The 27,417-nt window shown below is 47.1% G+C and overlaps 1 protein-coding gene across 1 annotated transcript in view; it reads left to right on the forward strand.

Moving 5' to 3' along the window:
- Positions 1-6: 6 nt before the first annotated feature.
- Positions 7-27,417, forward strand: part of slc75a1 (solute carrier family 75 member 1) — a 37,329-nt gene continuing 9,918 nt past the window's right edge. The window contains exons 1-9 of the mRNA XM_080182515.1: positions 7-122; positions 8,164-8,364; positions 15,543-15,639; positions 16,667-16,770; positions 17,649-17,807; positions 19,402-19,590; positions 23,757-23,865; positions 25,686-25,797; positions 26,775-26,883. Of these exons, the coding sequence (XP_080038641.1) occupies positions 8,176-8,364; positions 15,543-15,639; positions 16,667-16,770; positions 17,649-17,807; positions 19,402-19,590; positions 23,757-23,865; positions 25,686-25,797; positions 26,775-26,883 (1,068 nt within the window). The 5' untranslated portion in view covers positions 7-122; positions 8,164-8,175. The remainder of the gene's footprint in view (positions 123-8,163; positions 8,365-15,542; positions 15,640-16,666; positions 16,771-17,648; positions 17,808-19,401; positions 19,591-23,756; positions 23,866-25,685; positions 25,798-26,774; positions 26,884-27,417) is intronic.

Genomic DNA, 27,417 nt, shown 5'->3' on the forward strand with positions numbered 1-27,417 from the left:
GAGCAGCCAAAGTCGGGCTGGGAGGCAGAGCCCCAGTGAGCGAGGTGGGCTTGGAGCTGGAGGGGAGTTCAGCAGCAGCAGCAGCTTCGCCCCTGGGAGTCGGCAGGAAGAAAGTGCAGCAGGTACCACCCACTCTGCATCACTCAGTCCCATCCTGTACACAGGGAAATGGCACTGTGTGTGTACAAGGCAGCGATCCTGGGCTCTCTGTCTGAAACCTTTGCTCGTAACTCGCTCCCATTGGGAATTTCTTGCGTTAAACTAGAACTGTACCCCAGTCTGAGACACCCTGAGGCCAGGGAAGGGCTGTGGAAAGATCTTGCATCATTCTTCCTTCTCTCCTTTCTATTTTTCCCACATTTCTTTTCCCCCTCTCCTTCCCTCCTCCCCCCCCTCCTCTCCTTCCCTCCTCCCCCCCCTCCTCTCCTTCCCTCCTCCCCCCCCTCCTCTCCTTCCCTCCTCCCCCCCCTCCTCTCCTTCCCTCCTCCCCCCCCTCCTCTCCTTCCCTCCTCCCCCCCCTCCTCTCCTTCCCTCCTCCCCCCCTCCTCTCCTTCCCTCCTCCCCCCCCTCCTCTCCTTCCCTCCTCCCCCCCTCCTCTCCTTCCCTCCTCCCCCCCCTCCTCTCCTTCCCTCCTCCCCCCCCTCCTCTCCTTCCCTCCTCCCCCCCCTCCTCCCCCCCCTCCTCTCCTTCCCTCCTCCCCCCCCTCCTCTCCTTCCCTCCTCCCCCCCTCCTCTCCTTCCCTCCTCCCCCCCCTCCTCTCCTTCCCTCCTCCCCCCCTCCTCTCCTTCCCTCCTCCCCCCCCCTCCTCTCCTTCCCTCCTCCCCCCCCTCCTCTCCTTCCCTCCTCCCCCCCTCCTCTCCTTCCCTCCTCCCCCCCCTCCTCTCCTTCCCTCCTCCCCCCCCTCCTCTCCTTCCCTCCTCCCCCCCTCCTCTCCTTCCCTCCTCCCCCCCCTCCTCTCCTTCCCTCCTCCCCCCCTCCTCTCCTTCCCTCCTCCTCTCCTTCCCTCCTCCCCCCCTCCTCTCCTTCCCTCCTCCCCCCCCTCCTCTCCTTCCCCTCCCCCCCCTCCTCTCCTTCCCTCCTCCCCCCCTCCTCTCCTTCCCTCCTCCCCCCCTCCTCTCCTTCCCTCCTCCCCCCCTCCTCTCCTTCCCTCCTCCCCCCCCTCCTCTCCTTCCCTCCTCCCCCCCTCCTCTCCTTCCCTCCTCCCCCCCCTCCTCTCCTTCCCTCCTCCCCCCCCCTCCTCTCCTTCCCTCCTCCCCCCCCTCCTCTCCTTCCCATCCCCCCCCCTCCTCTCCTTCCCATCCCCCCCCCCTCCTCTCCTTCCCATCCCCCCCCCTCCTCTCCTTCCCATCCCCCCCCCTCCTCTCCTTCCCATCCCCCCCCCTCCTCTCCTTCCCATCCCCCCCCCTCCTCTCCTTCCCATCCCCCCCCCCTCCTCTCCTTCCCATCCCCCCCCCCCCCTCTCCTTCCCACCCCCCCCCCTCCTCTCCTTCCTACCCCCCCCCCTCCTCTCCTTCCTATCTCCCCCCCCCCCTCCTCTCCTTCCTATCTCCCCCCCCCCCCCTCCTCTCCTTCCTATCTCTCTCCCCTCCCCCCCCCCCCCCCCCCCCCCCCCCCCAGCAGGATAATTTTACCCAGGGAGCAGTGAAATTATTCAGAGAATTATCAACTATTTCTGATTTTGCTCCTGAGGTTTCTCCCTCTTTTCCTGGGGGTTCTCCTACAGGAAATCATGGGGGAAATTTTCCCACCCCACCACCAAGGGAATCCTGGGGGATGGCAGCTGAAAAGTCTGTTGTCCCTCATTGGAATTTTCCAGTTTTGGAGTGAGCGCAGCCGGAGAATCCCACCCTTAAGAGTTTTACAGCACAGATGGAGGCCCTTCGGCCCATTGTATCTGTGCAAGCCATAAAGCACCTATCCCCATCCCATTTTCCAGCACTTGGTCCATAGCCTTGTATGCTATTTGTTATTATGCTAGGCTGTTTTATTGAGGCAGTGGGAAGTGTAGACAGAGTCAACGATGGGAGGCTGGTTTGAGTGATGGATTGGGCTACATTCATGACCTTTAGTAGTTTCTTGTGGTCTTGGGCAGAGCAGGAGCCCAGACCAAACTGTGATACAACCAGGAAGAATGTTTTCTATGGTGCATCTGTAAAAATTGGTGAGAGTTGTAGCTGACATGTCAAATTTCCTTGGTCTCCTGAGAAATTAGAGGCATGGGTATGCTTTCTTAACTATAGTGTCTGCATAGTGGGACCAGGACAGGTTGTTGGTGATCTGAACACCTAAAACCTTGAAGCTGTCGACCCTTTCTACTTATATTCTGTGCCTCAGCTAATAAAGGCATATCCTGCATTCCTTCTTAACCACCTTATCTACCTGTCCTGCTGCCTTTGGGGATTTATGAACATGCACCTCTAGTCTCTCTCCGGTCCTGTCTACTTCCTGGTGTTCTCCCATTCATTGTGTATTCCCTTGTCTCCCAGAGTGCACCACCTCATACTGGTTAAGTTCCATTTGTAGTTCTGACCATCTATATCTATATCAATCCTGTAATCAAAGGCTTTTCTCCTTGCCATTTACCACACCATCGATTTTCGTGTCATTAGTGAGCTTACTGATCGTACCTCCTACTTTCACGTAATGTACACTACAAATAGCAAGGGACCCAGCTCCGAATTCTGCAGTGCACCACTGGACACAGGGTTCCAGTCACAAAAACCGTCTTAAGCCATTACCCTCTGCCTCCTGCCACGAAGCTGATTTTGGATCTAATTTGCCAAATTGCCCTGGATTGTGGCCTAATGAGGGTTTTGTACAGCTCCATCACAACCTCCCTGCCCTGGTATTCTTAGCCTCAGTTATATGCCTTTGTAACCGCCTTATCTGCTTATCTTGCCCGCTGCTTTCAGGAATTTATGGATATGCCATTAAAAGGTCCCTCTGGTCCCCTCTCCTTCCTAGGGTCCTTAATCTAACTTGCTACGCCTTGAAAAAAAGTGCAGACTATCAGCCACTGAGTTAGTTAGTAGCCGTAGATTGTTGATCTAAGGATTCACAGTATTCAGCAAATACCAGGTGAATAGCAGTTGGCGCTCCAGACAGTCTCCTAACCTCTCCTCTCTGATCTGCTGCTCAGATTTTCTAGTGCTATAAAGAGTGCTTTTACTTTGTTCCATTCATTGTTCTTGGCCCCAAACTCTGCTGTCTAATGTGGAGAACAACCACTTAATAATTTACAGTGAAGTGGTTCTGGACAATTAACAGCCCATTAGGGGGAAACACTGAGTGCATTGATGCCATTCAGTCCTTCATGCCTGTGACAGCTCTCCCACAATAGTCCCATTATCCCAACCCTTTCTCTACACAAATACTTAGCCACTTCCCTTTAAAAAAAGTTGTTGTGGATTCTGCTTTTGTCCTTCTTGCAGAACACGTCACGTCCTAAAGGGCCCCTGTATTAAACAATTCTCCCTTTGTTGTGCTGAGTTTGACTCAAATTTACACCCATCTTGCCACCGACTCCCAACCAGATAAAGTTTTTGATAAATCTGTCAAAATTTTCAGCACCTCCATCAGACCTGCTCTTATCAGATCCAACGCAACAGAACTCAGTTTCTCCGGTCTCTCTTCATATTTAAAATTCATATTCCTAGTGCCATCTTATTCAGTCTTTTCCACACCCATTCCTTGGCCTTAACATCCTTCCTGCAGTAAACTGAACATTGTAGTATAGCATAACCAATGATGTGTACAGAGTTGGTATTACTGCTTTCTTTTGCACCCTGTACCCTTTCCTATTAGGTGAAAAGAGACATGCTGCCAAAGCTTTTCATTTTGCACTCATCAGGATAGATTTGCAAGAATACCAAACCTCAAGGGGAGCAACAGTTTATTCTGCATGAGAAGCGGGTGCTGATTGGTTGGCAAGTGGACTCTGATTGGTACAGGCATTGCATGGAGAAAGTACCCGTGAACAGTAACTGCCAAGCTTTTGTTTAAATTCATGTCAACTTTGGTCACATGTTTTTTTTAATTGGTGGGACATGGGTATCACTCGCTGGCCAGGACTTATGAACCATCCATAGTTGCCCTTGAGAATTTGGTGTTGAGCTGCCTCCTTGAGATGCCTGCTAGGCCATTTCAGAGAGCAGTTGAGAGTCAACCACATTGCTGTGGCTCTGGAATCACATGTAGGCCAGACCGGGTAAGTTCAAGATTTCCTTGCCTAAAGGACATTGGTGAACCAGATGGGTTTTTCTGACAATCGACAATGGTTTCGCGGTCATCAGTAGGTTCTTAATTCCAGATTTTTTTTATTGAATTCAAATTCCAACACCTGCCATGGTGGGATCTGGGCCCAGGTCCCCAGAAGATTAGCTGAGTTTTTGGATTAATAGTCTAGCGATGATACCACTTGGCCACCCCACCCTCCCTGCCCCCGGCCCCTGCCCCTCACCCCATGCGTTGCATCTTTTTCAAACAAACAAAAGCATGGGGAGCACTCATAGAATCATAGAAATAGAAATCATAGAAACCCTACAGTGCAGGAGGAGGCCATTCAGCCCATTGAGTCTGCACCGACCACAATCCCACCCAGGCTCTACATATTTACCCACTAATCCCTCTAACCTACGCATCTCATGACTCTAAGGGGCAATTTTTAGCAAGGCCAATCAACCTAACCCGACATCTTTGGACTGTGGGAGGAAACCGGAGTACCTGGAGGAAACCCACGCAGACACGGGGAGAATGTACAAACTCCACACAGACAGTAACCCAAGCCAAGAATCGAACCCAGGTCCCTGGAGCTGTGAAGTCATTCCCTGGTTCACAGATGACACTAAGCTGAGTGGCGGAGCAAAGTGTGCAGGGGATGCTGAAAGTCTGCAAAGGGATATAGATAGTTTAAGTGAGGGGCGAGGGTCTGGCAGATGGAGTACAATGTTGGTAAATGTGAGGTCATCCATTTTAATAGAAATAACAGCAAAATGGACTATTATTTAAACGGTAAAAAATTGCAGCATGCTGCTGTGCAGAGGGACCTGGGTGTCCTTGTGCAGGAATCACAAGGAGTTGGTTTGCAGGTGCAGCAGGTAATTAAGAAGGCAAATAGAATTTTGTCCTTCATTGCTAGAGGGATGGAGTTTAAAAACAGTGAGGTTATGTTGCAGCTGTATAAGGTGCTGGTGAGGCCACACCTGGGGTACTGTGTACAGTTTTGGTCTCCTTACTTGAGAAAGGATATACTGGCACTGGAGGGGGTGCAGAGGAGATTCACTAGGTTGATTCTGGAGTTGAGAGGGTTGGCTTATGAGGAGAGACTGAGTAGACTGGGGCAATACTCATTGGAATTCACAAGACTGAGGGGAGATCATATAGAAACATATAAGATTATGAAGGGAATAGATAAGATAGAAACAGAGAGGCTGTTTCCACTGGTGGGTGAAACTAGAACTAGGGGGCATAACCTGAAAATAAGGGGGAGCAGATTTAGGACTGAGTTGAGGAGGAACTTCTTCACCAAAGGGTTGTGAATCTGTGGAATTCCCTGCCCAGTGAAGCAGTTGAGGCTACCTCATTGAATGTTTTTAAGTCAAAGATAAATTTTTGAACAGTGAAGGAATTAAGGGTTATGGTGAGCAGGCGGGTAAGTGGAGCTGAGTCCATGAAAAGATCAGCCATGATCTTAACGAATGGCAGAGCAGGCTTCAGGAACCAGATGGCCTACTCCTACTTCTAGTTCTTACGTTCTTATTAGATAAAACTTGGGATTGCATTTGTTCTTTTTTCAACATCTTCTCTTTCCCGATGAGCTGGGGTTTTGTTGCTTTAAACTAGAGGTTCCCAAATTGGGACATGGGGCGAGTTTATATTGAGGTGATGGGAGTGATAGACAAAGGGGAGAGGGCTGAGGAGGAGCGACTAGCCAGAACGAGAGACACTATTCATCCTTGGATAGCCAGAGGAGATGCACCATGGGAATACTTCATGAGGGGCAATGCCAAGGGTGATTGGTTAACCCCTGGCTGGCATGAACTCAAAGATTATGCTGAAGTTAATTTGTATTTGATTTGTTTTATTATTTTCACAAGTATTAACATACAATGAAAAGTACCGTTTCTTGTGTGCTATACAACAAAGCATACTGTTCATAGAGAAGGAAACAAGAGAGTGCAGAATGTAGTATTACAGTCATAGCCATGGTGTAGAGAAAGATCAACTTAATGCAAGATAGGTCCATTCAAAACTCTGACAGCAGCAGGGAGGAAGCTGTTCTTGAGTCAGTTGGTACACGATCTCAGACCTTTGTATCTTTTTCCTGAAGGAAGAAGGTGGAAGAGAGAATGTCCGGGGTGCTTAATTATGTTGGCTGCTTTGCTGAGGCAGTGGGAAGTGTAGATAGAGTCAATGGATGGGGGGCTGGTTTGAGTGATGGATTGAGCTACGTTCACGATCTTCTGTAGTTCCTTGCAGTTTTGGGCAGAGCAGGAGTCATACCAAGCTGTGATACAACCAGAAAGAATGTCATCTGTGTTGCATCTGTGAAAGTTGGTGAGAGTTGCAGCTGACATGCCAAATTTCCTTAGTCTTCTGAGACTTTCTTAACTATAATGTTGGCGTGGGGGGACCAGGATAGATTGTTGGTGATCTGGACACCTAAAAACTTGAAGCTCCTGACCCTTTCTATTTCGTCCCCATTGATGTAGACTGGGGCATGTTCTCCTTTACGCTTCCTGAAGTTGATGGCAGTCTCCTTTGTTTTGTTGACATTTGGAAATGCAATGAAAGAAAGAACTTGGGAAAATAACAATAGGATATGAAGGCCGTTCCGCACCTTGTGCTTGGTCTAGCCAGAATACATCACTTAACTCAATCTACCTGCCTTGATTCCGTAACCCACACTAATCCTGTTAAACAAAAACCCTACTCTCAGTTCTGAATTGTTAAATTGACCCTGCCACACCCACAGCTTTTTAGAGGAGGGGACTACCGGGTTAACATTCCCCTTTGCATGAAGAAGTGCTTCCTGACACCTGGAAGTGATCCCTGAATCTATTTTGGTGATGATGGCCTCTTGTTCTGATTCACCTTCCCAAAATACCAATGAAAACCAGCCAATTAAGTACTTTATGAAATATCATCACTGTTGCAATGTAGGGAATGTGGAAGTCAATTTACACGCAGCAAGCTGTCACAAACAGCAATGGGATAATGATCAGATAGTCTGCTTTTAGTGATGCTCATTAGAATCCATAGAGTGCAGAAGGCCATTCGGCCCATCGAGTCTCTACCAACAACAATCTCACCCAGGCCTCATTCCCGTATCCCCACATATTTACCCTGCTAATCCCCCGACACTAAGGGGCAATTTTAGCATGGCCAATCAACATAATCTGCACATCTTTGGACTGTGGGAGGAAACTGGAGCACCCGGAGGAAACCCACGCAGACATGGGGAGAACATGCAAACTCCACACAGACAGTGACCCAAGTTGGGAAACAAACCCAGCTCCCTGGCACTGTGAGGCAGCTGTGCTAACCACTGTGCCACCGTGCTGCCCGTTGAAAGATAAATATTAGACAGGACACTTGGCTAAATCCTTCTTCAAAATTGTGCCATAAAATCTTCTATACCAAACTGATAGGGGCTTAATTTGGCAACTCAGTTGACATCGAGTCTGTACCAACAACAATCCCACCCATTCCCGTAACACCTCTGACAGCCAGGACTTTGTGCTCGAGTCCTGGAGGGGGATTGGAACCCACGGCCTCTGATTCAAGAGGTGAGAGTGTACCAACTGAGCCACAGCTCATTGGGAAGGAAAGTCCTCCTGAAAATTTGCTGATTAGGTGAGTATTTGTCAATTGGAAAGACTATTAGCCCATAGGTTAAAGATATGATATCCATAATGCTTTAGTTAAAGTTCAGCTGACCTCCCTGCACCTTGTAACTTGTTGCACAAACTAATTGAAGTTGCCAGTGTGAGAGTGTTGTTAAATTCTTATTGGGTGTTGCAGAAGGAATTGAACACTGAGTCAGTCAGTTTGGGCGTGTTTCCCTTTCTCCTTCCTGACCCTGAGGGAAGGTGAAATTGGAAACTCAACAAGAAGGGGACAAGAAAAAGTAATGTGTATTTTGTTTTTTGCTTTCTTGAACAGCTGCTGTAAACCATGGAGAGGAGGAAGCAACAGAGAGCTGGTCAAGAAAGCAGTGAGGCCAAGAGTGAGCCCAACACTGAAGATAGATCTTCACACATCATTACCATTGTTTTCTTCATGCTCCTCATTGACCTGCTCGGGTTTACTCTTATCCTCCCGCTCCTGCCTTCCATACTGGATTATTACGGAAAGAATGACCATGTGAGTGCAAATGAGAATGATCACAGTGTTTCATAATATATTGGAACAAGTAATGTCAAAATGTATTACGGCACGGTGGTTAGCACTGCTGCCTCGCAGTGCCAGGGACCTGGGTTTGATTCCTGACTTGGGTCACTGTCTGCGTGGAGTCTACACATTCTCCCTGTGTTTGCGTGGGTTTCCTCTGGGTGCTCTGGTTTCCTCCCACAGTCCAAAGATGCATGGGTTACGTTGATTGGCCATGCTAAATTGACCCCAGTTTCGGGGGTATTAGGAGGGTGAATATGTGGGGTTATGGGAATGGGGTGGAATTGTTGTTGGTGCAGGCTCAAAGGGCCAAGTGGCCTCCTTCTGTACTGCAGGGATCCTAATTTGGATGTTCTTGGTAATGGACAGTTTACTAACAACAGGAGGTCTTTTCAGTAGAGAAACATATTGCGTGTTCGCAAATTTAGAACATAGAACATTACAGGCCCTTCGGCCCTCGATGTTGCGCCGACCAGTGGAACCAATCTAATGACCCTCTAACCTAAACCATTCCAGTGTTATCCATATGCCTATCCACTGACCATTTGAACGCCCTTAAAGTTGGCGAGTCCACAACATGGGATTTAACTTGGGAATTATACATTATAAATAGAAGCAGCAAATATAAAAGCATAGGAGTTATACTAAATTTTAATGAATGGGATACAAATTTATTGTAAATAGTTTGTTGTAAATCTGGCTGGGCCTCGGCTCAGTTGGGTTAATTTTGATTGGCTGCTGGCCTGACCCATCCTCTTTAACAACAAAGCACCTACTTTATTACAGAAGTTAGGAAATCACATTTATTTGAGTGAATGTTGGTGTTTATGATCTACATGTGCTTCTGAAATAAACCATAGAAACCCTGCAGTGAAGAAAAAGGCCCAACGGCCTATCGAGTCTGCACTGACCACAAACCCATCCATTCCCTACCCCCATATCACTCACTACACATTTACCCACTAATCCCTCTAACCTAGGCATCCCAGGACACTAAGGGGCAATTCCTTAGCATGGCCAATCAACCTAACCCGCACATCTTTGGATTGTGGGAGGAAACCGGAGGAAACCCACGCAGACATGGGGAGAGTGTGCAAACTCCACACACACTGACTCGAGCTGGGAATCGAACCCAGGTCCAAGTTTATTTATTAGTCACAAGTAAGGTTTACATTAACATTGCAATGAAGTTACTGTGAAATTCCCCTAGTCGCCACAGTCCGGTGCTTGTTCGAGTCAATGCAAAAGGGATAAATGTCCCTCCTATAGGAGCATGGGAAATAGGGGTAGGAGCAGGCCATTTGGCCCCTTGAGTCTGCCCCACAATTCAACTAGATCATGGCGAGATGACCTCTCATTGTTCGAAACCCAAGTGAATACACGCCCAATCTCCTCAATCTCTCTCATTAGGACTATCCCGCCATCCCAGGAATCAGTCTGGTGAATATTTGCTGCATTCCCTCTGTGGTAAATATCCTCCCTTGGGTAGGGAGACCAAAATTGTACACCATACTCCACCGAGGCTTTATACAACTGCAGCAAAACCTCTTCTATACTCAAATCCTGCTGCAATAAAGGCCAACATTTACTGTCTAAGTGTTTGAATACAAGAATTCTAAAATGATATCAGAACTAAAAGGTTATACCCACCGGGAAAGATTGGACAGGCTGGAACTGTATTGTCTGATTGAAGTGCAGATTATGAAAAGGTTTGATAGGGCAAGTGTAGACAATGAGGGCGATTCTCCCAAAAATATTCATTTAAAAACTGGAGTAAATCACACTGGTTGCTTCAGCGGGATTTTCCAATGAATTTCCCACACTCTGGGCACTGCAGTGTATTAGTATAAATCCCATTGAAACTCAGGGGGGTGGGGCCTTTTCCCACTGGAGAAGCTGGCAGCATAGCGCTGAGCGGGGCCACTGTGTATGCACTGATCTGTCAGTGCATACACCACCAACATCCTGGCAGTTACCATCACTGAATCCCCCTCACTATCAACATCCTGGGGGTTACCATCACTGAATCCCCCCACTACCAACATCCTGGCGGTTACCATCACTGAATCCCCCCACTACCAACATCCTGGGGGTTACCATCACTGAATCCCCCACTATCAACATCCTGGGGGTTCCCATCACTGAATCCCCCACTATCAACATCCTGGGGGTTACCATCACTGAATCCTCCCCACTATCAACATCCTGGGGGTTCCCATCACTGAATCCCCTCACTATCAACATCCTGGGGGTTACCATCACTGAATCCCCCCACTATCAACATCCTGGGGGTTCCCATCACTGAATCCCCCCCACTATCAACATCCTGGGGGTTCCCATCACTGAATCCCCCCACTATCAACATCCTGGGGGTTCCCATCACTGAATCCCCCCCACTATCAACATCCTGGGGGTTACCATCACTGAATCCCCCCACTATCAACATCCTGGGGGTTACCATTTGACCAGGAGTTGAACTGGAGTAACCACATAAATACTGTGACTACAGGAAAGGTCAGAGTCTAGTGACGAGTAGTGAGTGGCAAGTAACTCACCTCATCACTCCCCAAAACCTGTCCATTTTCTACAAGACAGCAGTTGGGAGTGTGTTGGAGTACTCCCCACTTGTCTGGATGGGTGCAGTTCCAACAACACTCCAGAAGTTTGGTATCATCCAGGACAAAGCAACCTGCTAACTGGCATCCCATCCACAATCATTCACTCCCTCCACCTCCACAGTGGCAGTAGTGTGTACCCACTGTAAGATGCAGCATCTCACCAATGCTCCTTAGACAGTCCTTCCAAACCCACCACCTCCAGACGGACAAGGGCAGCAGACACATGGAAACACCAGCAACTGGAGGTTCCCCCTCAAGCCACACGCCATCGTGGCTTGGAAATATACTGCTGTTCCTTCACTATTGCTGGGTCAAAATCCTGGAACTCCCTCCCTACCAGCACTGTGGGAGTACCCACACCACATGGACTGCGGTGGTTCAAAAAGGCCACCACCTTCTCGAGGGCGATTAAGGATGGGAAAGAAATGCTGACCAGCATTACAGGAATGAATTTGAAAAATGTCTTTAAAAGGAAGCTGGATAAATACACAAGAGAGAAAGGAACAGCAGGATTATGTTGAAAGGGTTAGATGAGGAGTGGAGGCAGTGGTATAGTAACTGGATTGGTAACCCAGAGGCCCAGGGTAATGCTCTGGGGACCCGAGTTCGAATCCCATCACGGCAGATGGTGAAATTTGAATTAAATATCGGGAATTAAAAGCCTCCTGATGACCATGAATCCATTGTTAATTGTTGTAAAATACCATCTGGTTCACTAATGTCCTTTAGGGAAGGAAATCTGCCGTCCTTACCTGGTCTGGCCTACAGGAATGTGGTTAACTCTTAAATGCCCTCTGAAATGGCTCAGCAAGCCACTCCGTTCAAGGGCAATTAGGGGTGGGTGACAAATGCTGGCCCAACCAGTGAACAAACCCCATCCCTCGAACAAATTCAAAAAAAGCAAGAAAGCCTCGTGTGAAACATAAACTCCGTCACAGGCTGAATGTCCTGTTTTTGTGCTGTGAGTACTTTGCAGCATCCCCTTGGCTGACTCTCAGTTTGCTCTGGGACCTACTCATTAAACTAAATGCTAGTCTTTTACACCCTTCTTGTTTTCAAAACATCCGTAGCCTTTTGTTCTCCTACGCCTTCTTGCTCCATCAATTATCGCCCCTTTCCCTCTTTTACCGTCCCACTTGGCTCCACACTTCAGCCGTCTTTTTAAAATGTGAAACGTTTTTTGGGATTTCTTCCTGAAAAACGACAACTGCTGCAGAAACGTGTGTTTTCCTTGTTCCCGATTGCTCTCTGCGTGGAGAATTGTTTCCTGGCGTCTGCTGCTAACCTTGCCTTGAATCCAATGCTCTCTGATCTCCTTGTTATGAAAACAAGAAAGGACTGGGTAACAGTTGAAGGCATTGTTCCAGATTTGTTGTCACTAATTTTTCTCCCGCTCCTTCCTTTTATACAGTCTGGCTTTACAAGGTGGAGAAACCCCCCCCGACTGCTGAGTGAAGGTAGCGAGAGGGGGGGAAGCTCCCCAGTGAGGCAGAGGGATTTCAACAAAAAAAAAAGGAGGATTTGGGCTGGAGCTGATGCCCGCAGGTGCTAATTTGCACACAGCAAGATCCCACAAACAACAGCTGGATGCCTAACATCTTCCCTCCGTGTGCTGTCGAATTAGGGAGGATTTGCCCGTTTTATATAACACTCCTCACAACCTCAGGATGTCCGAAAGCTCTTTACAGCTAATTAAATGCTCCTTGACCTGTTGCAGAGCGGGAAATCTGGCAGACAATGTGCACACTGCAAGCCACAAGCAGCAGTGTGATAAGAAGGGGCACAGATCGGCTAGATAGTCAATCTCTTTTCCCAAACATCGGGGAGTCTAAAGCTAGAGGGCATTGGTTTGAGCTGAGAGGGGAGAGATACAAAAGTGTCCAGAGAGAGAATTTTTTCAGACAGAGGGTGGTATCTGGAACAAGCTGCCATAGGTAGTAGTAGAGGCAGGAACAATTTTGTCTTTTAAGAAGTGTTTAGATGGTTACATGGGTAAGATGGGTATAGAGGGATATGGGCCAAATTGGGATTAGTTTAGGGGTTTGAAAAGAAGAGCGGCGTGGACAAGTTGGCCGAAGGGCCTGTTTCCATTCTGTAATCCTCTATGACTCGTAAGAACCAGGGAGACAGTTTAATAATTGTGCTATAAATATTGATGAGGATTCCAGCGGAAACTCCCCAGCTCATTTTTGCAACAGTGGAACCTGAGGCAGCAGAGTGTGTAGTCTCTCATCTGAAAGACAGCTGCTCTGACTGTGTGGCACCCCCTCGGTGCTGCACTAGGAGTGTCAGCCCAGATTATGGACTCAAACTTTGGTCTCTGAACCTTTCTGTAAGAGTGCGGCCAAAGATCGAAACATGACTGCACTGCTGAGCTCAGTCTGTTCACCCGGGGTTCACTGCAGTGACACACAGCCCTGCTGACCTCTGCGTGTTCTTTAGATTTTCAAGGCTTTTACATTTGAGTTTGGTGATGAAATTCAACTCCCTTTTGCCAGCTGTTCTGAGTGGCCTCCCAGAAAATCTCTGGGAGTGTAACGGAAATCTTGCCAGAAAGCAGCTGAGTCATATTTGTGACAAGCTAGGGGTGGGAACAGACTCTGGGGAGAGACGAGCAGCCTGTATTCCTGCCAAGAAAAGGATGGGGCTGGATAATTAATGAGCAGCACAATGGCAGCCCTGTGTAGTGCGATGACCTTTGGTGGAACAGCAGGGTTGACTGAGATATCCTGGTACTCCCAGCAGGCCTGCTTTATAACGCATTTTGTTTGCGAGTTTTATGTTGATCAGGTCAGGGGTGGCAGTGCTGCGGAACATATTTCATTTCAGACTCTCACTGTCAGTGTCAAACACAACCAGCACAGATAATAGCGAGAGTAGATACTGAGGAAGGCTCCTTTACAGGAAAATGAGGAAGACGTCCAGCCCCATGAGGCTTTTGTGCCTCACTTAATGACCTCATGGCTGATTAACCTCCATTCTCTGCCCAGCGCTGAGACCTCCACCACCACAGCAGGGAGGCAGGTCCCAAATCCAGTCCAGCCAGAACAGGAATCAAACCCTGTTCCGTTGCTGCCAGTCTGATCCACACTGGTCATCCAGTCAACTGAGCCAACCCCACTCCACCCAAGGAGCTCAAATTGCTGTGGCAATATGCGCCATAGAACATTCCAGCGCAGTACAGGCCCTTCGGCCCTCGATGTTGTGCCGACCAGTGGAACCAATCTAATGACCCTCTAACCTAAACTATTCCAATGTTATCCATATGCCTATCCAATGACCATTTGAATGCTCTTAAAGTTATAGCCTGGAGCTATGAACAGTGATGGCGAGGCTCCAACGATCTTTCCTGCACAGGTTGGCATGAGTTGGAAGGACTGTAAGTTGATGCTCAGCTTGTTTGCCCATGTTGTGGGCAGAACATTCAGTCCTGGAGTGGGACTTGAATCCAGAGTTCCTGGCTCAAAGGGAAGGGAAGGGATGCCACTCACCGCACCACAAGACCTACATCAATCCATCTACACCCATATTTGGTATGTAACCTGTGATATCTTTACCTGGCAAAAAACATAAACTCAGTCTCAGAAGTTTCAGTTCACTCCCAACAGCTTTTGTAGTACAAGTGTGTTTGGGACTGTAAGGTTAATGTGGGACTAAGGCCTGCCTTATGATGTAGAGAGAGTCACATGGCAGTGGGAGTGTAGTAATAAGTCAGCATGAAGACGGGATCCTCCCTCGGAGCATTCCCACACTATTGAGGGATTATCACGGAGGGAAAAATCCTAAGGTACTTCTGACAGAGTAGAGGAGCTATCCCCATTGTCCTGATCAATCTTTAACCCTCAAATCGCTAAAAACAGATCATCTGGTCATTATCACATTGCTGTTTATGAGACCTTGTGCATAAATTTACAACAGTGGCCAAACTTCAGAAGTACTTCATTTGCCTGAACCACTTTGGGATGTCCTGAGCTTGAGAGGTGATGTAGAAATCCAAGTGCTTTTTTCGCCAAAGGATAAATTAATCTAGTCACTGTGGAAGCTCAGAATACACAGTTACTGCTAATGGTACAAATCACTCATCAAGCTCCTGTGGGCTCCACACAATGGTTCAAGATCAGGGGCATTTTTCAACTGAAGCAGGGTTAAGCGGTTAGTGTTGGACAGGAGCCCCAGTTGCTGCCTTAAGGTCATACATGGTATTGTTATTTTAAAATGAATGCATACGCTTGACACTATTTATGGCTAAATGGCAAATTTGGGAGGCAGGAGTAGAGTCAGTCGGAGCTTCTCACTTTAGGCTGAGACAATGGAAATACAAGACTGAGGTGTTCAGTGCTGCCGGAGGGCGGAACTACAGCACAATCAGTTCAAACTGGCAGCTTCCATTATAAATGTGGACGGTGGGAACAAAATGAAGATAAAAATAAGGCGTGCAATTTTTTTTGTTAGACAAAGTAGAACACTGATGTACGATTTTAACTGTGTAGATTATTCCTTAGTCGAGTCTGACTCTGTGCCTTTTATCAACAGGATGGCGTTTACCAATCCCTGCAGCACTCTGTCGACTGGTTTGCTGATATGATCGGGGTTCCCAGTGTAAGAAAATATAACAGTGTCCTCTTTGGGGGTGAGAATATTTCACTTGGTTGAAGGAGGTTATAGTGTATGATGAGGTTTTGCATTGTAAGCATAACAGTGTAACTGAGTGTAATGTAATAGTTGTGTTTCATAGTGTGTACACGGTTATCACAGAGCATTATTTATACTACAGTAATGTAGGAAAGAGTATGATAGTGCAACATGGTATGATGGTGTGAAAATAGTCTTTAAGAGATTGAACTGAGGGTTTTTAAGGAGAGCTCTCTTCATATGGGGAGTTGTTGACACATGAACTGTTCTGCGAGAGTTGAGGCAGAGCCAGTGGTTGAAGAATGCTTTCCCAATTTGATTTTGTAACCAAATTATTGTCACTGACAATTTGCTTTTCCCAGGAAGAGTACTGGAAAACTGATGAGACTTTCCCTTCTACCCACTCCCAGAAAGGTTGGGGATGCTGGGGGATAATCGGAGATTTAGATGGGTAGATTTTCGTTGGATGAGGATAAAAAGTCATAAAGGGTCGAGGAGATAAATGGGATTGGGTTATGCATCAGTCATTGTGTGGTGGAACAGACTTGAATGCGGTGATCTCCATGGCCTTTTTTGACAGTGTCCTCAAAAGTAACGGATCTGAGTAATGGTTTCTTGGTCGCTACAGTTGCACAGAGAGTGATCTCTTAAACTGATGTTCACATAAGAACATAAGAAATAGGAGCAGGAGTAGGCCATCTAGCCCTTCGAGCCTGCCCCGCCATTCAATAAGATCATGGCTGATCTGTCGTGGCTCAGTTCCACTTTCCCGCCCTCTCCCCATAACCCTTAATCCCCTCTCTTATCAAAAACCCATCAATCCGCGTCTTAAAAATATTTAGCGAGGCAGCCTCCACCACTTCAACGGGCAGAGAATTCCAGGGATTCACCACCCTTTGAGTGAAGAAGTTCCTCCTCAGCTCCGTTCTAAACCGCCCCCCTTTTATCTTGAGGCTGTGTCCCCTAGTCCTACAGTTCACCAGAGCTGATTGTCTATTCCTTTCCTTGTATCTTCATCAATTCAGGGCTGATTGGATCCATATTCTCAGTGCTGCAGTTCCTCGTGTCTCCAGTGACTGGCGCCGCCTCTGATTACTTTGGTCGGAGACTGTTGATGATGCTGACTACGGTAGGTATGGTCTGTCCAATCAGAAATGAATACCCTGCTGAAGGTTGACTCAGTATTTGGAGGTCAGATCTCTGGTCTCCTGCTTGCCTGGGTTATGATGATATGCAAGGCTCGGGTAGTCTGCTCCCTTGGATGAGAACATCCCACTGGATGTCAACTCAAAGTAATTTTTGTTTATTTATTAGTCACAGGTAAGGTTTACATTAACACCGCAAAGAATTAACTGTGAAATTCCCCTAGTTGCCACACTCCGGCGCCTGTTCATGTCAATGCACCGAACCAGCACATCTTTTAGATTGTGGGAGGAAACCCAAAGGAAACCCATGCAGACATGGGGAGAACGTGCAAACTCCACACAGGCAGTGACCCAAGCCGGGAATTGAACCCAGGTCCTGGTGCTGTGAAGCAGCAATGCTGACCACTGTGCTACCGTGTCGCCTCAGTTTTTGTATCAGGAAATTGACATTACATTCATTGGGATTGTTTGGAATGGGGTGCGAACCCTCAGTCTTGTGATTCAGCAGTGGGATTGCCACCACTGAATCAAGGCTCACTCTAAAGTATGTTTTTTCAGATTTTTATACTTGCTGCTTTGGTTTATTCGTAGTTGAACCCCTTTCCATATTGTAGGAGATCGTAAGCATGCAGGACAAGGTCATCTGTCTCCTAATTTAACTGCATTGGTTTTTAGGGAAGGAAATCTGCTGCCCTTACCCGGACGTGACTCCAGAGCCGCAGCGATGTAGTTGACCCTCAACTGTCCTCCAAGGGCAACTAGGGATGGGCAGTAAATGCTGACCCCCATCTCCTGTAAAAATGAATTTAAAAAGAATTTGGCTTGCTCTGACTGTTTTCCCTTTGGACTTGCCATTTCCCAGGCCGGACTGATTGTTTCTTACGCACTGTGGGCTCTCTCCAGGAACTTTGGGATCTTCCTCCTGTCTAGAATTATTGGCGGGATCAGCAAGGGGAACGTCAGCCTTTCGACAGCCATCATTGCAGACCTGAAATCTCCAGGAGCCCGCAGCAAAGGAATGGTAAGGGCCGACTTGGAAGTTTCAGTGTGCTCTTGAGTTCCCGGTGCAGTACATTATTGTGACAATTCTGTACCTGTGCAGCACCTTATCGTGAACTGAAAAATTACACTCTGTAAAAAAATTAGTGTGTGTTGTTTAACATCAAGGTCAAGCTATCCCACTCCCTATCATTCTGGTGTGCTCCATGTGCTTATCCAATAACCGCTTGAAAGTTCCTAAAGTGTCCGACTCCACTATCACAGCAGGCAGATATCTTCATAACATTTAAGAAGTCTTTTAGATGTGCACTTGCGATGCCAAGGCTATGAGCCAAGTGCTGGAAAATGGGATTAGAATGGTTGGGTGGTTTGTCTTTAACTGGCGCAGATGCGATGGGCCGAAGGGCCTTTTTCTGTGTGGCGTACCTCAATAACTCAAAGCTATTTACAGCCAATTAAATCTCTTTTGAAGTACTGTCACTGTTGTAATATGGGAAACACAACGACTAAGGTGTACACAGCAAGACCCCACAAACAGTAACACAATGTTTTTATTCGTATGGGTGATGTGAGCATTGCTGGCAAGGCCCATCCCTAATTGCCCTTAAAATGATGGTGGGCCACTGCCTTGCACCGCTGCAGTCCATGTGGTGAAGGTACACCCACAGTGCTGTAAGGGAGGGAGTTTCAGGATTTTGACCAGAGACTGGATCATTTGTTTACGTGATGTTTGTTGATGAATAAATATTTGTCAGAGCATCGGGAATAATTCCCCAGCTCCTCTTTAACATAGTGGCTAAGAGATATTTTGTGTCCATTTGAGAGTGCAGCCAGGGCCACTGTTCAATCTCTTATCTGACTGACGGCACCACCAACAGGCTAGCACTCCCTGTGCTAGGGTAGCACAGTGCTGAGCACTGCGGCTTCACAGCTCCAGGGTCCTGGGTTCGATTCCCAGCTCGGGTCACTGTCTGTGTGGAGTTTGCACATTCTCCTCGTGTCTGCGTGGGTTTCCTCCGGGTGCTCTAGTTTCTTCCCACAGATGTGCGGGTTAGGTTGATTGGCCGTGCTAAGAAATTGCCCCTTAGTGTCCTGGGATGTGTAGGTTAGAGGGATTAGTGGGTATAATATGTAGGGATATGGGGGGTAGGGCCTGGGTGTTCGGTGCAGACTCGATGGGCCGAATGGCCTCTTTCTGCACTGTAGGGTTCTATGATTCCCTCATACTGCCGTGTCAGCCTAGGCTCATAGAATCAGAAAACCCCTACTTTGCAGAAGGAGGCCATTCAGGCCATCGGACTTGCGCCGCCTCGCCAAAAGAGCATCCCACTCAGGCCCACCCTGCCCCATCCCCGTAACCCTGTGCGTTAAACGTGGCCAATTAACACAACCCACACATCTTTGGACTGTGGGAAGAAACTGGAATACCTGGAGGAAACCCACACGGACACGGGGAGAATGTGCAAACTCTACACAGTCACTGTGAGGCCGCAGTGTGTAATCATTGTGCCAGCCATGCTGCCCAGTCTCACGTTCTGACTCAGAGGTGAGAATGTAGCACTGAGCCGCAACAGGTCATCCACCCTAATCGCAGACACTTTTCCCCCTTTCTACAGGCGATGATCGGCATTGCTTTTTCTCTTGGTTTCACGGTCGGACCTATGATTGGAGCCTACTTTGCCTCGAGTGCTGGGAAGCATGAAACGTTCTTCCTGCAGACAGCGCAGCTGGCAATGGTGTTTGCGGCGTCTGACCTGCTCTTCATCTTCTTCTTCCTCCCGGAGACCCTCCCGAGAGAGAAACGGGTACGTTACGAGCGAGTGCTCTTCCTGCTGGGATGTTGAATACCAGCACGGGGGGGAGGGGACGTGTGGTGGCGGGAGGGGGGGGGGGGTTTGCATCATGGCACAGGAAGAGGGTGCAAGGCGGTTGGGGCCTGCAGGCATGGGTGTGGGGGAAGGGGTGCTTGAACCGAGGCTCAGGAAGAGAATGGGACATTTGCAGAGAGGCAGTCACCTCCTGCTGTGCGTTTCCGAGGTTTGATTTATGGTGTCGGCTGTGCCTCAGTGGGTGGCACTCTTTACCCCCGGGTCAAGAACTTGTTAGTTCCTGTCCTTGAATCCAGATTGTTACAGCACTGCAGTATTAAAGAGGTATTACACTGACAGAGGCACTGTGCTTTTTTTTTGACTGAGATGTTAAACTGACTCCACTGGACATAAAAATCTCATGGCAGTATTTTGAAGAAGGACAGATGTGCTCTCCTTGCTAACTTGGCCAATATTCATCCCCCATAACCAACAAAAGTATTACAGTCTGTGAAAGCTTGCTGTACGCACATTGGATGTGTCTTTCCCACAACAATGACTACACTTCGAAAAGATCCTCATTGAATTCCTACAGTGCAGGAAGCCATTCGGCCCACTGAGTCTGCACCGACAACTACCCCACTCTGGCCCTTGATTCATTGGCTCTGCAGCATCTACAAGTCTTGAAAAGCACTAAACAATTCCAAACTCACTCCTGCTGTATAGCGAAAACAGCAGGAAAATGTCCAGCTGTAGAAAATATCAAGAACTGGTTGTAATCCCTCAGCAACTTGCCAAAAAATTCCTGTGCGACGCAAACAAATCCACGTCACATCCTCGAGCAGATGTGTTGTGGTTACATGTTTACCCTTTGCATTGAAACATGGTTTTAACTGTGACTAGTGGAGCGCCCCAGGGGTCGGTGCTGGGGCCTCAGCTTTTTACCATTTATATAGATGATCTGGAGGAGGAAACCGAGTGTAGGGTGTCGAAATTTGCTGATGACACCAAGATTGGTGGAAAGGCAAATTGTGCGGAGGGTGTGGAGAGTCTACAGAAGGATCTAGATAGGCTGGGCGAATGGGCCAGGAAATGGCAAATGCAATTTAATGTTGGCAAGTGTGAGGTGGTCCACTTTGGTAGGAATAATGGTAGGAAGGATTATTACTTACGTGGCGAAAAGCTGCAGCAGGCAACGGTGCAGAGGCACCTCGGGGTCCTTGTGCATGAGTCGCAAAAACCCAGCTTGCAGGTGCAGCAGGTGGTCAGGAAGGCGAATGGGATGCTGGCCTTCATAGCGAGGGGGATTGAATATAAAAGTAGGGAGGTCTTGCTGCAGCTGTATAGGGCATTGGTGAGGCCGCAGCTGGAGTACTGTGTGCAGTTTTGGGCACCGTACTTACGCAAGGATATTTTGGCCTTGGAGGGAGTGCAGAGGAGGTTTACTAGGCTGATGCCGGAGTTGAGGGGGTTGAGCTATGAGGAGAGGCTGAATAAACTAGGCTTGTACTCGTTAGAGTTTAGAAGAATGAGGGGAGATCTCATTGAGACGTATAAGATGATGAATGGGATGGATAGGATAGAGGTGGAGAGACTCTTCCCGCTCAGAAAGGACAGTAGGACTAGGGGGCATAGCCTCAAGATAAAGGGGGGGCGGTTTAGAACGGAGTTGAGGAGGAACTTCTTCACTCAAAGGGTGGTGAATCTCTGGAATTCTCTGCCCGTTGAAGTGGTGGAGGCTCCCTCGCTAAATATTTTTAAGACGTGGGTTGATGGGTTTTTGATAGGCAAGGGAATTAAGGGTTATGGGGAGAGGGCGGGAATGTGGAACTGAGCCACGACAGATCAGCCATGATCTTATTGAATGGCGGGGCAGGCTCGAAGGGCTAGTTGGCCTACTCCTGCTCCTATTTCTTATGTTCATATGTTCTTATAATAACCCACTGGAAAGGGAATCGCCGCACTGTCGTTTTTGCAAACATTAAAAGGTTTGCTGAACAAGTGGGATTTGAACCCATGCATCCAGGGCCTGGGTATCTGGGTTAATAACCCAGTGACATTACCTTCACCTCCCATTGATACTGGAAGATCTAATTCAGGATTCATCCTCCCCATGAGGGCAATTTCCAAACAAAACTCCAACTTGGAGATATAATCAGCTGTCTCCTCATTGTTGTTGGATCAAAGCCTTGAACTCCCTGCCCAATTATACAGTGGAAGTGCCTTCAAGATAAGGACAAGTGTAAGTAACAGCTCTCTCCTTCTCTGGGCATCTCAGGGTTGATGTTGAACTTGAGCTTTGGCAGCAGTACCCAGATCCCTTAAATATATTTTTTTAGAAACACTTCTAAGTTCCTCCATGACAGTAAGAACTATAAGCACCAATTGGACTGTGATATCTGGGCTTCATTGGCCAGATTGCCAGGGTTTGAGGATTGGATGTTTCCTGTGTGGTATAGTTTGGATAATCCTCTGTTACACTCCTGCCTGTACTATTTTTAATTAATTGTAAGCTCAATGTCTAATTGATTGTTGGATTTCTCTAGACAACTGCGCTGATTGGAAAAACACGTCATCTATCAATGAGGGTTGATCTTACAGGAACATATAAGATTATGAAGGGAATAGATAAGATAGAAGCAGGGAAGTTGTATCCATTGGTGGATGAAACTAGAACTAGGGGGTATGGCCTCAAAATAAGGGGAAGCAGATTTAGGACTGAGTTGAGGAGGAACTTCTTCACACAAAGGGTTGTGAATCTGTGGAATTCCCTGCCCAGTGAAGCTGTTGAGGCTACCTCATTGAATGTTTTTAAGGCAAGGATAGATACATTTTTGAACAGTGAAGGAGTTAAGGGTTATGATGAGCGGGCGGGTAAGTGGAGCTGAGTCCACGAAAAGATCAGCCATGATCTTATTGAATGGCAGAGCAGGCTCAAGGGGGCAGATGGCCAACTCCTGCTCCTAGTTCTTATGAGACCTACCTTAACTGAAAAGGGAAACTGAAGAAGAAGAAACGGAAAAAGAAAACTGAACCTTCTGTTTGTTAAGGAGAAAAAGACTGAAACTGGAAATTAAAGCATCTGGGGAGATTGAAATTAGTTAAAACAGATAAAAGAGCACAGAGCTCCAGTGATCGATGATCCAATGGTAAGTAAAGGTAGGCTGAAGGTGGAGGAGGCTAGATCCAGAAGCTGAGAACAGGTGAATACACAGTGTTATAGAAGATATCAGTGGTGGATCTACATCTTTGTGAGGACTGTGTCTGTGGATCTGAGATTGGTTGTGCATTGCTGTCAGCTGAAGATTGAGTAAAATCCTAGAAGAGAAGCTGAAGTTCTTGATGAGGAAGACAGTTTTAAAAGATTTTGTGACTGTGTTTGCTCGCGTATATGAGTGAACTGCTGAGCCTAAAATCTGTCTTAGCTATACCCGTCATTTAATGTGTAATTAATCTTTTGTAATCAATCTCAATTTACCTGTAAATTCATGTTTAGCTAGTGTTGGTTTTGGAATATCAAAGATTGTTAAGATGGTATTTACTATTTGCTTTGTTTAGTAGAAGTTCTATTTATTTTAAACTGGAATTTAGTGACTATTATCTCAGTAGATAACTGGGACATTGGATTTCTCCTAGTTTTTTTGAAAAAGATTACTGTATTTACTGAGATTGTGACAGTTCAAAATCATGAAGAGGCTAAAGAGGGAGAGATTATTATCCATTGGTGGAAGGGGCATTTAACAAGAGACTCGAAGGCGAAAGGGCCATTGGTTACATGAGGAAAATCTTTGCGGTGCAGTGAGTGATTAGGACCTGGAATGCATTGCCAGAGAGTTTGATGGAGGCAGGTGCAATTGTAGCTTTCAACAGAAAGCCCCTTCAAGGAAAAGATTTGCAGGGTTTTGGAGAAGGGGCAGGGGGGGTTTAGCTGCTCTTGTAGAGAATTAACATGGACAGAACAGGCCAAATGGCCTCCTCCTGTGCTGTAATCACTTAATGGATCTCAGGCCACCCTAAAATGCTTTACAGCCAATCAAATAGATTGGAAATGCTGTAAACACAGCAACCGATTTGAGCGCACAAGGCCCCGCCAGCAGCAAAGTGATAATTGCTAGATCAGCTGTTTTGGGAACTTCATCACTCTCTTCTGATTCCTGCCTCAGGTCTCCTCAATCTCATCCACCTTTCAGAGTGCCACAGACCTCCTCAGTCCGCTGGCGCTGTTTCGATTCTCTGCTATCCAACGTGGAGTGGACTCTCCCTCCCCAGAAGGTGCGTGAGTATCTTGCAACTGCCCTAGAAACCCTGTTCCCTTTTGGAACGTGGAAAGCCGATCATCGAATCCTTAGAGCCCCTACAGTGCCGAAAGAGGCTGTTCGGCCCATCAAGTTTGCACCAGCCACAATCCCACCCACCTTCACCAGCAAAATCCGCTTTGTGTAACCTGCCTATCCCCAAATTGCTGGCTGTGTTTCCCTAAGTTACAACAGTGACTTACACTGCAAAAAAAATACTCTGGTGGCTCGGGATCATTCCTGTGAAAGTATTCCTCCTTCAGTTTGCTTCTGTTGTAATATTACGCTATCAGGATAATTCAGAAATTTGAAACTCTTGCTGAGGAAGTCAAGGTTGGAGGTTGCGGACAGAGATAATGCACCATGGCCCCAATTCTCCAGCCTGTCCTCCTGGTCAAACGATGCTCACCCCTGGTAATGTGGAATTTTGATTGACCTCAAAAGGTTCCTCCCGTTTTAGCATGTGCCCGCAGCTACCCACCTTAATCTGATACAACCGAGTTCAGAGAAACGCACACCTGACCCAAGAGGTAAATGCCCATTTTTGTAGTAAAACGTCTGACAACACCAGGTTTAAATCCAACCGATTTATTTGATAGTAAACACACAAGCTTTCGAGGTTAAGCTCTTCGTCAGGCGAATGGAGAGTTCTGGCCTCAGACAGAGCATATAAAGCACAGACAGTTTAGAGATTACTGATTAGAATGTGAATCTTTACACCTAACCTGCTGTTCAAGTCTTAAAGTGGCCGACAATGTGAGTGGAAGGAGCACTGATCACAGTTTACAGAGATGTGTATTGTCTCCAGACAGTACAGTAAGTGAGGTTTTGCAAACCCAGGCAAGTCACGGGGGTTACAGATACTCGACTTGCCTGGGTTTGCAAAACCTCACTTACCGTACTGTCTGGAGACAATACACATCTCTTTAACCTGTGATCAGTGCTCCTTCCACTCACATTATCAGCCACTTTAGGACTTGAACAGCAGGTTAGGTGTAAAGATTCGCATTCTAATCAGTAATCTGTAAACTGTCTGTGCTTTATATGCTCTGTCTGAGGCCAGAACTCTCCATTCACCTGAAGAAGGGGCTAACCCAAAAGCTTGTGAGTTTACTATCAAATAAATCAGTTGGACTTAAACCTGGTGTTGTCAGACTTCTTACTGTGTTTACCCCAGTCCAACGCCGGCATACCCACATCATTTCTTTTATGGCAGTTCCTACTCTGATTAAGATTGAGACCAAATACTTATCATATTTTCACTTATACTGAAAGCCAAATTGTCTTTGCATTGTTGCAGGGCCACTGGGGCCATAGGAGGCCATTCAGCTCCTTAAGCCTGTTCCTCTACTCATTGGCTATCTGTACTTCAATATCATTTACCCAAACCAGCTCCATCTCCCTCAATACTCTGGCAACAATAAAAGCAGAACATGCTGGAAAGACTGTGAGAAGTCATATGGAATCAAGACATTTAACGTTGTTGCTGTCTCCACAGATGCATTTTCTGCTTTTATGTTAGATTTCCAGCATCCACAGTATTTTGCTATTGTTACCCTGGCTCCAATGTTCTGTTTTATGGAGTGAAGCTGCACTGATACAATTGTTAAATAATATCGACAGCATATTAACTGGTCATCCATCCCTCTGTCTGTGCTGGTGTTTATGCTCAATAGAAGCTTCCTTCCATCTTACTGTGCATGATGGACAAGTGTGGTAAGACTGCTGTGTAATCTCCGGCGAAGAAACTAATCTGCTAGCAATGGTTTTTCCTTTTTTTTGTATATAATTATCCAGGTATGCAGAACCTTGAAGTTCTAGGACTGGTGTATTTCCTCTACCTTTTTCTGTTCTCTGGCCTGGAATACACACTCAGTTTTCTCACTCACCAACGTTTCCATTTTAACAGGTACAAGACTAATCTCTTAGTGCTTTCATTTCAAATGTTTGTGAATCGTTAATCTTTAAAATTGATTCGAAGAGTATCAGCATCACTGGCATTTATTGTCTATCCCTGGTTGTTTAAGTTTAAAGTTTATTGATTATTGTCAAAAGTAGACTTACATTAACACTGCAATGAAATTACTGTGAAAATCCCCTGGTCGGCACACTCAGGCGCCTGTTCGTGCCCACTGTGAGGGAGAATTTAGCACGGCCAGTGCACCCAACCTGCACGTCTTTCAGACTGTGGGAGGAAACCCACTCAGACATGGGGAGAATGTGCAGACCCCACACAGACAGTTACCGAAGCTGGGAATCGAACTCGGATCCCTGGTGCTGTGAGGCAGCAGTGCTAACCACTGTGCCACCCGTTGCCCTCATGTGGTAGCAGTTTGATAGAAGTGGCTTGCCAGGCGCCCTGGGAATGCAGTTAAGAATCAATCAGTGTGGATCTGGAATCACATGTTGGTCAGACCGGGTAAGGATGGCAGATTTCCTTCCCTAAAAGACATCATGGAATCCATAGAGTTTTACCCTAAAAGTCAAATAACTTTAAGATCATTTTTAATGAATACTGTTTTTTTTTATTATTTCCAGCCTTTTTTTCAAACTGAAGTCAAATTCTTAAATATTAATGACCTTTAGCCAAGGAAACCTTGCCATTCTGCCTGGACTAGGCTTAGAGGTGACTCCAGTCCCACATCAACATAGTTAATTCTCAACTACCCTCGAGAGCGCCCTACTGAGCTACTCAGTTTTAGCTGCGAGAACCTTTCAGAGCTACGGGGTGGGCAATAAATGTCAGCTTGTAAGGAATACCCGGTAATAATCATACAACACAGGAGGCTATTCGGCCCCTAATCCTTTGCTGGTGGATATTTTCTCTGCCTGTGTGTGATTTCTCTAATTTCCTTGCCACCTTTTGTCTTTTTTTTTCCCTCTCAGTATGCAACAAGGGAAGATGTTTTTCTTTGTGGGGATTACGATGGCTTTGGTCCAGGGTGGATATGCTCGAAGGATCAAGCCTGGAGATGAAATTAAAGCTGTAAGGAGGGTAAGCGATGCCGAGCTGGGCTGAGGCGAGGGACTGAGGAGGATTTGTTTATGACGCAGGGGGCTGTGTCGTTCTAAAATTCTATGTTTTTGCTTCAGCATCCTTCAAAACATCGAAAAGTGCTTACAATTCAGGCAGGAGAAGGGGGCGGGGGGAGGAAGGAAATGGGAGGGAGGGGAGAGAAGTAGAGGGATGGAGGTGATGAGTCAAGGAGGTGGAAATGGAAGTGGGATGGAGGATGTGGAGGGAATATAGAAAAGTAGGGAAGAAAAACATCCTCCAGCAAAGGGCCTGGGTGGGATTGTGGTCTCTGGGGATGTAGATGACCAAGAGACGATTGTTGGAAAAACCGATCTGGTTCCCTAATATCCTTTAAAGAAGGGAATCTGCCGTTCTTACCTGGTCTGGCCTACCTGTGACTCCATATCCAATGTGGTTGATTATTAAATGGCCCAGCGAGCCACCCAGTTCAAAGACAATTAGGGACGGGCAACAAATGCCCAGCCAGTGATGGCCACATCTTAGGAATGAATA

Source organism: Carcharhinus amblyrhynchos, unplaced genomic scaffold (genome assembly GCF_965287045.1).
Source record: "Carcharhinus amblyrhynchos unplaced genomic scaffold, sCarAmb.v2.hapA scaffold_61, whole genome shotgun sequence".
Lineage (NCBI taxonomy): Eukaryota > Metazoa > Chordata > Chondrichthyes > Carcharhiniformes > Carcharhinidae > Carcharhinus > Carcharhinus amblyrhynchos.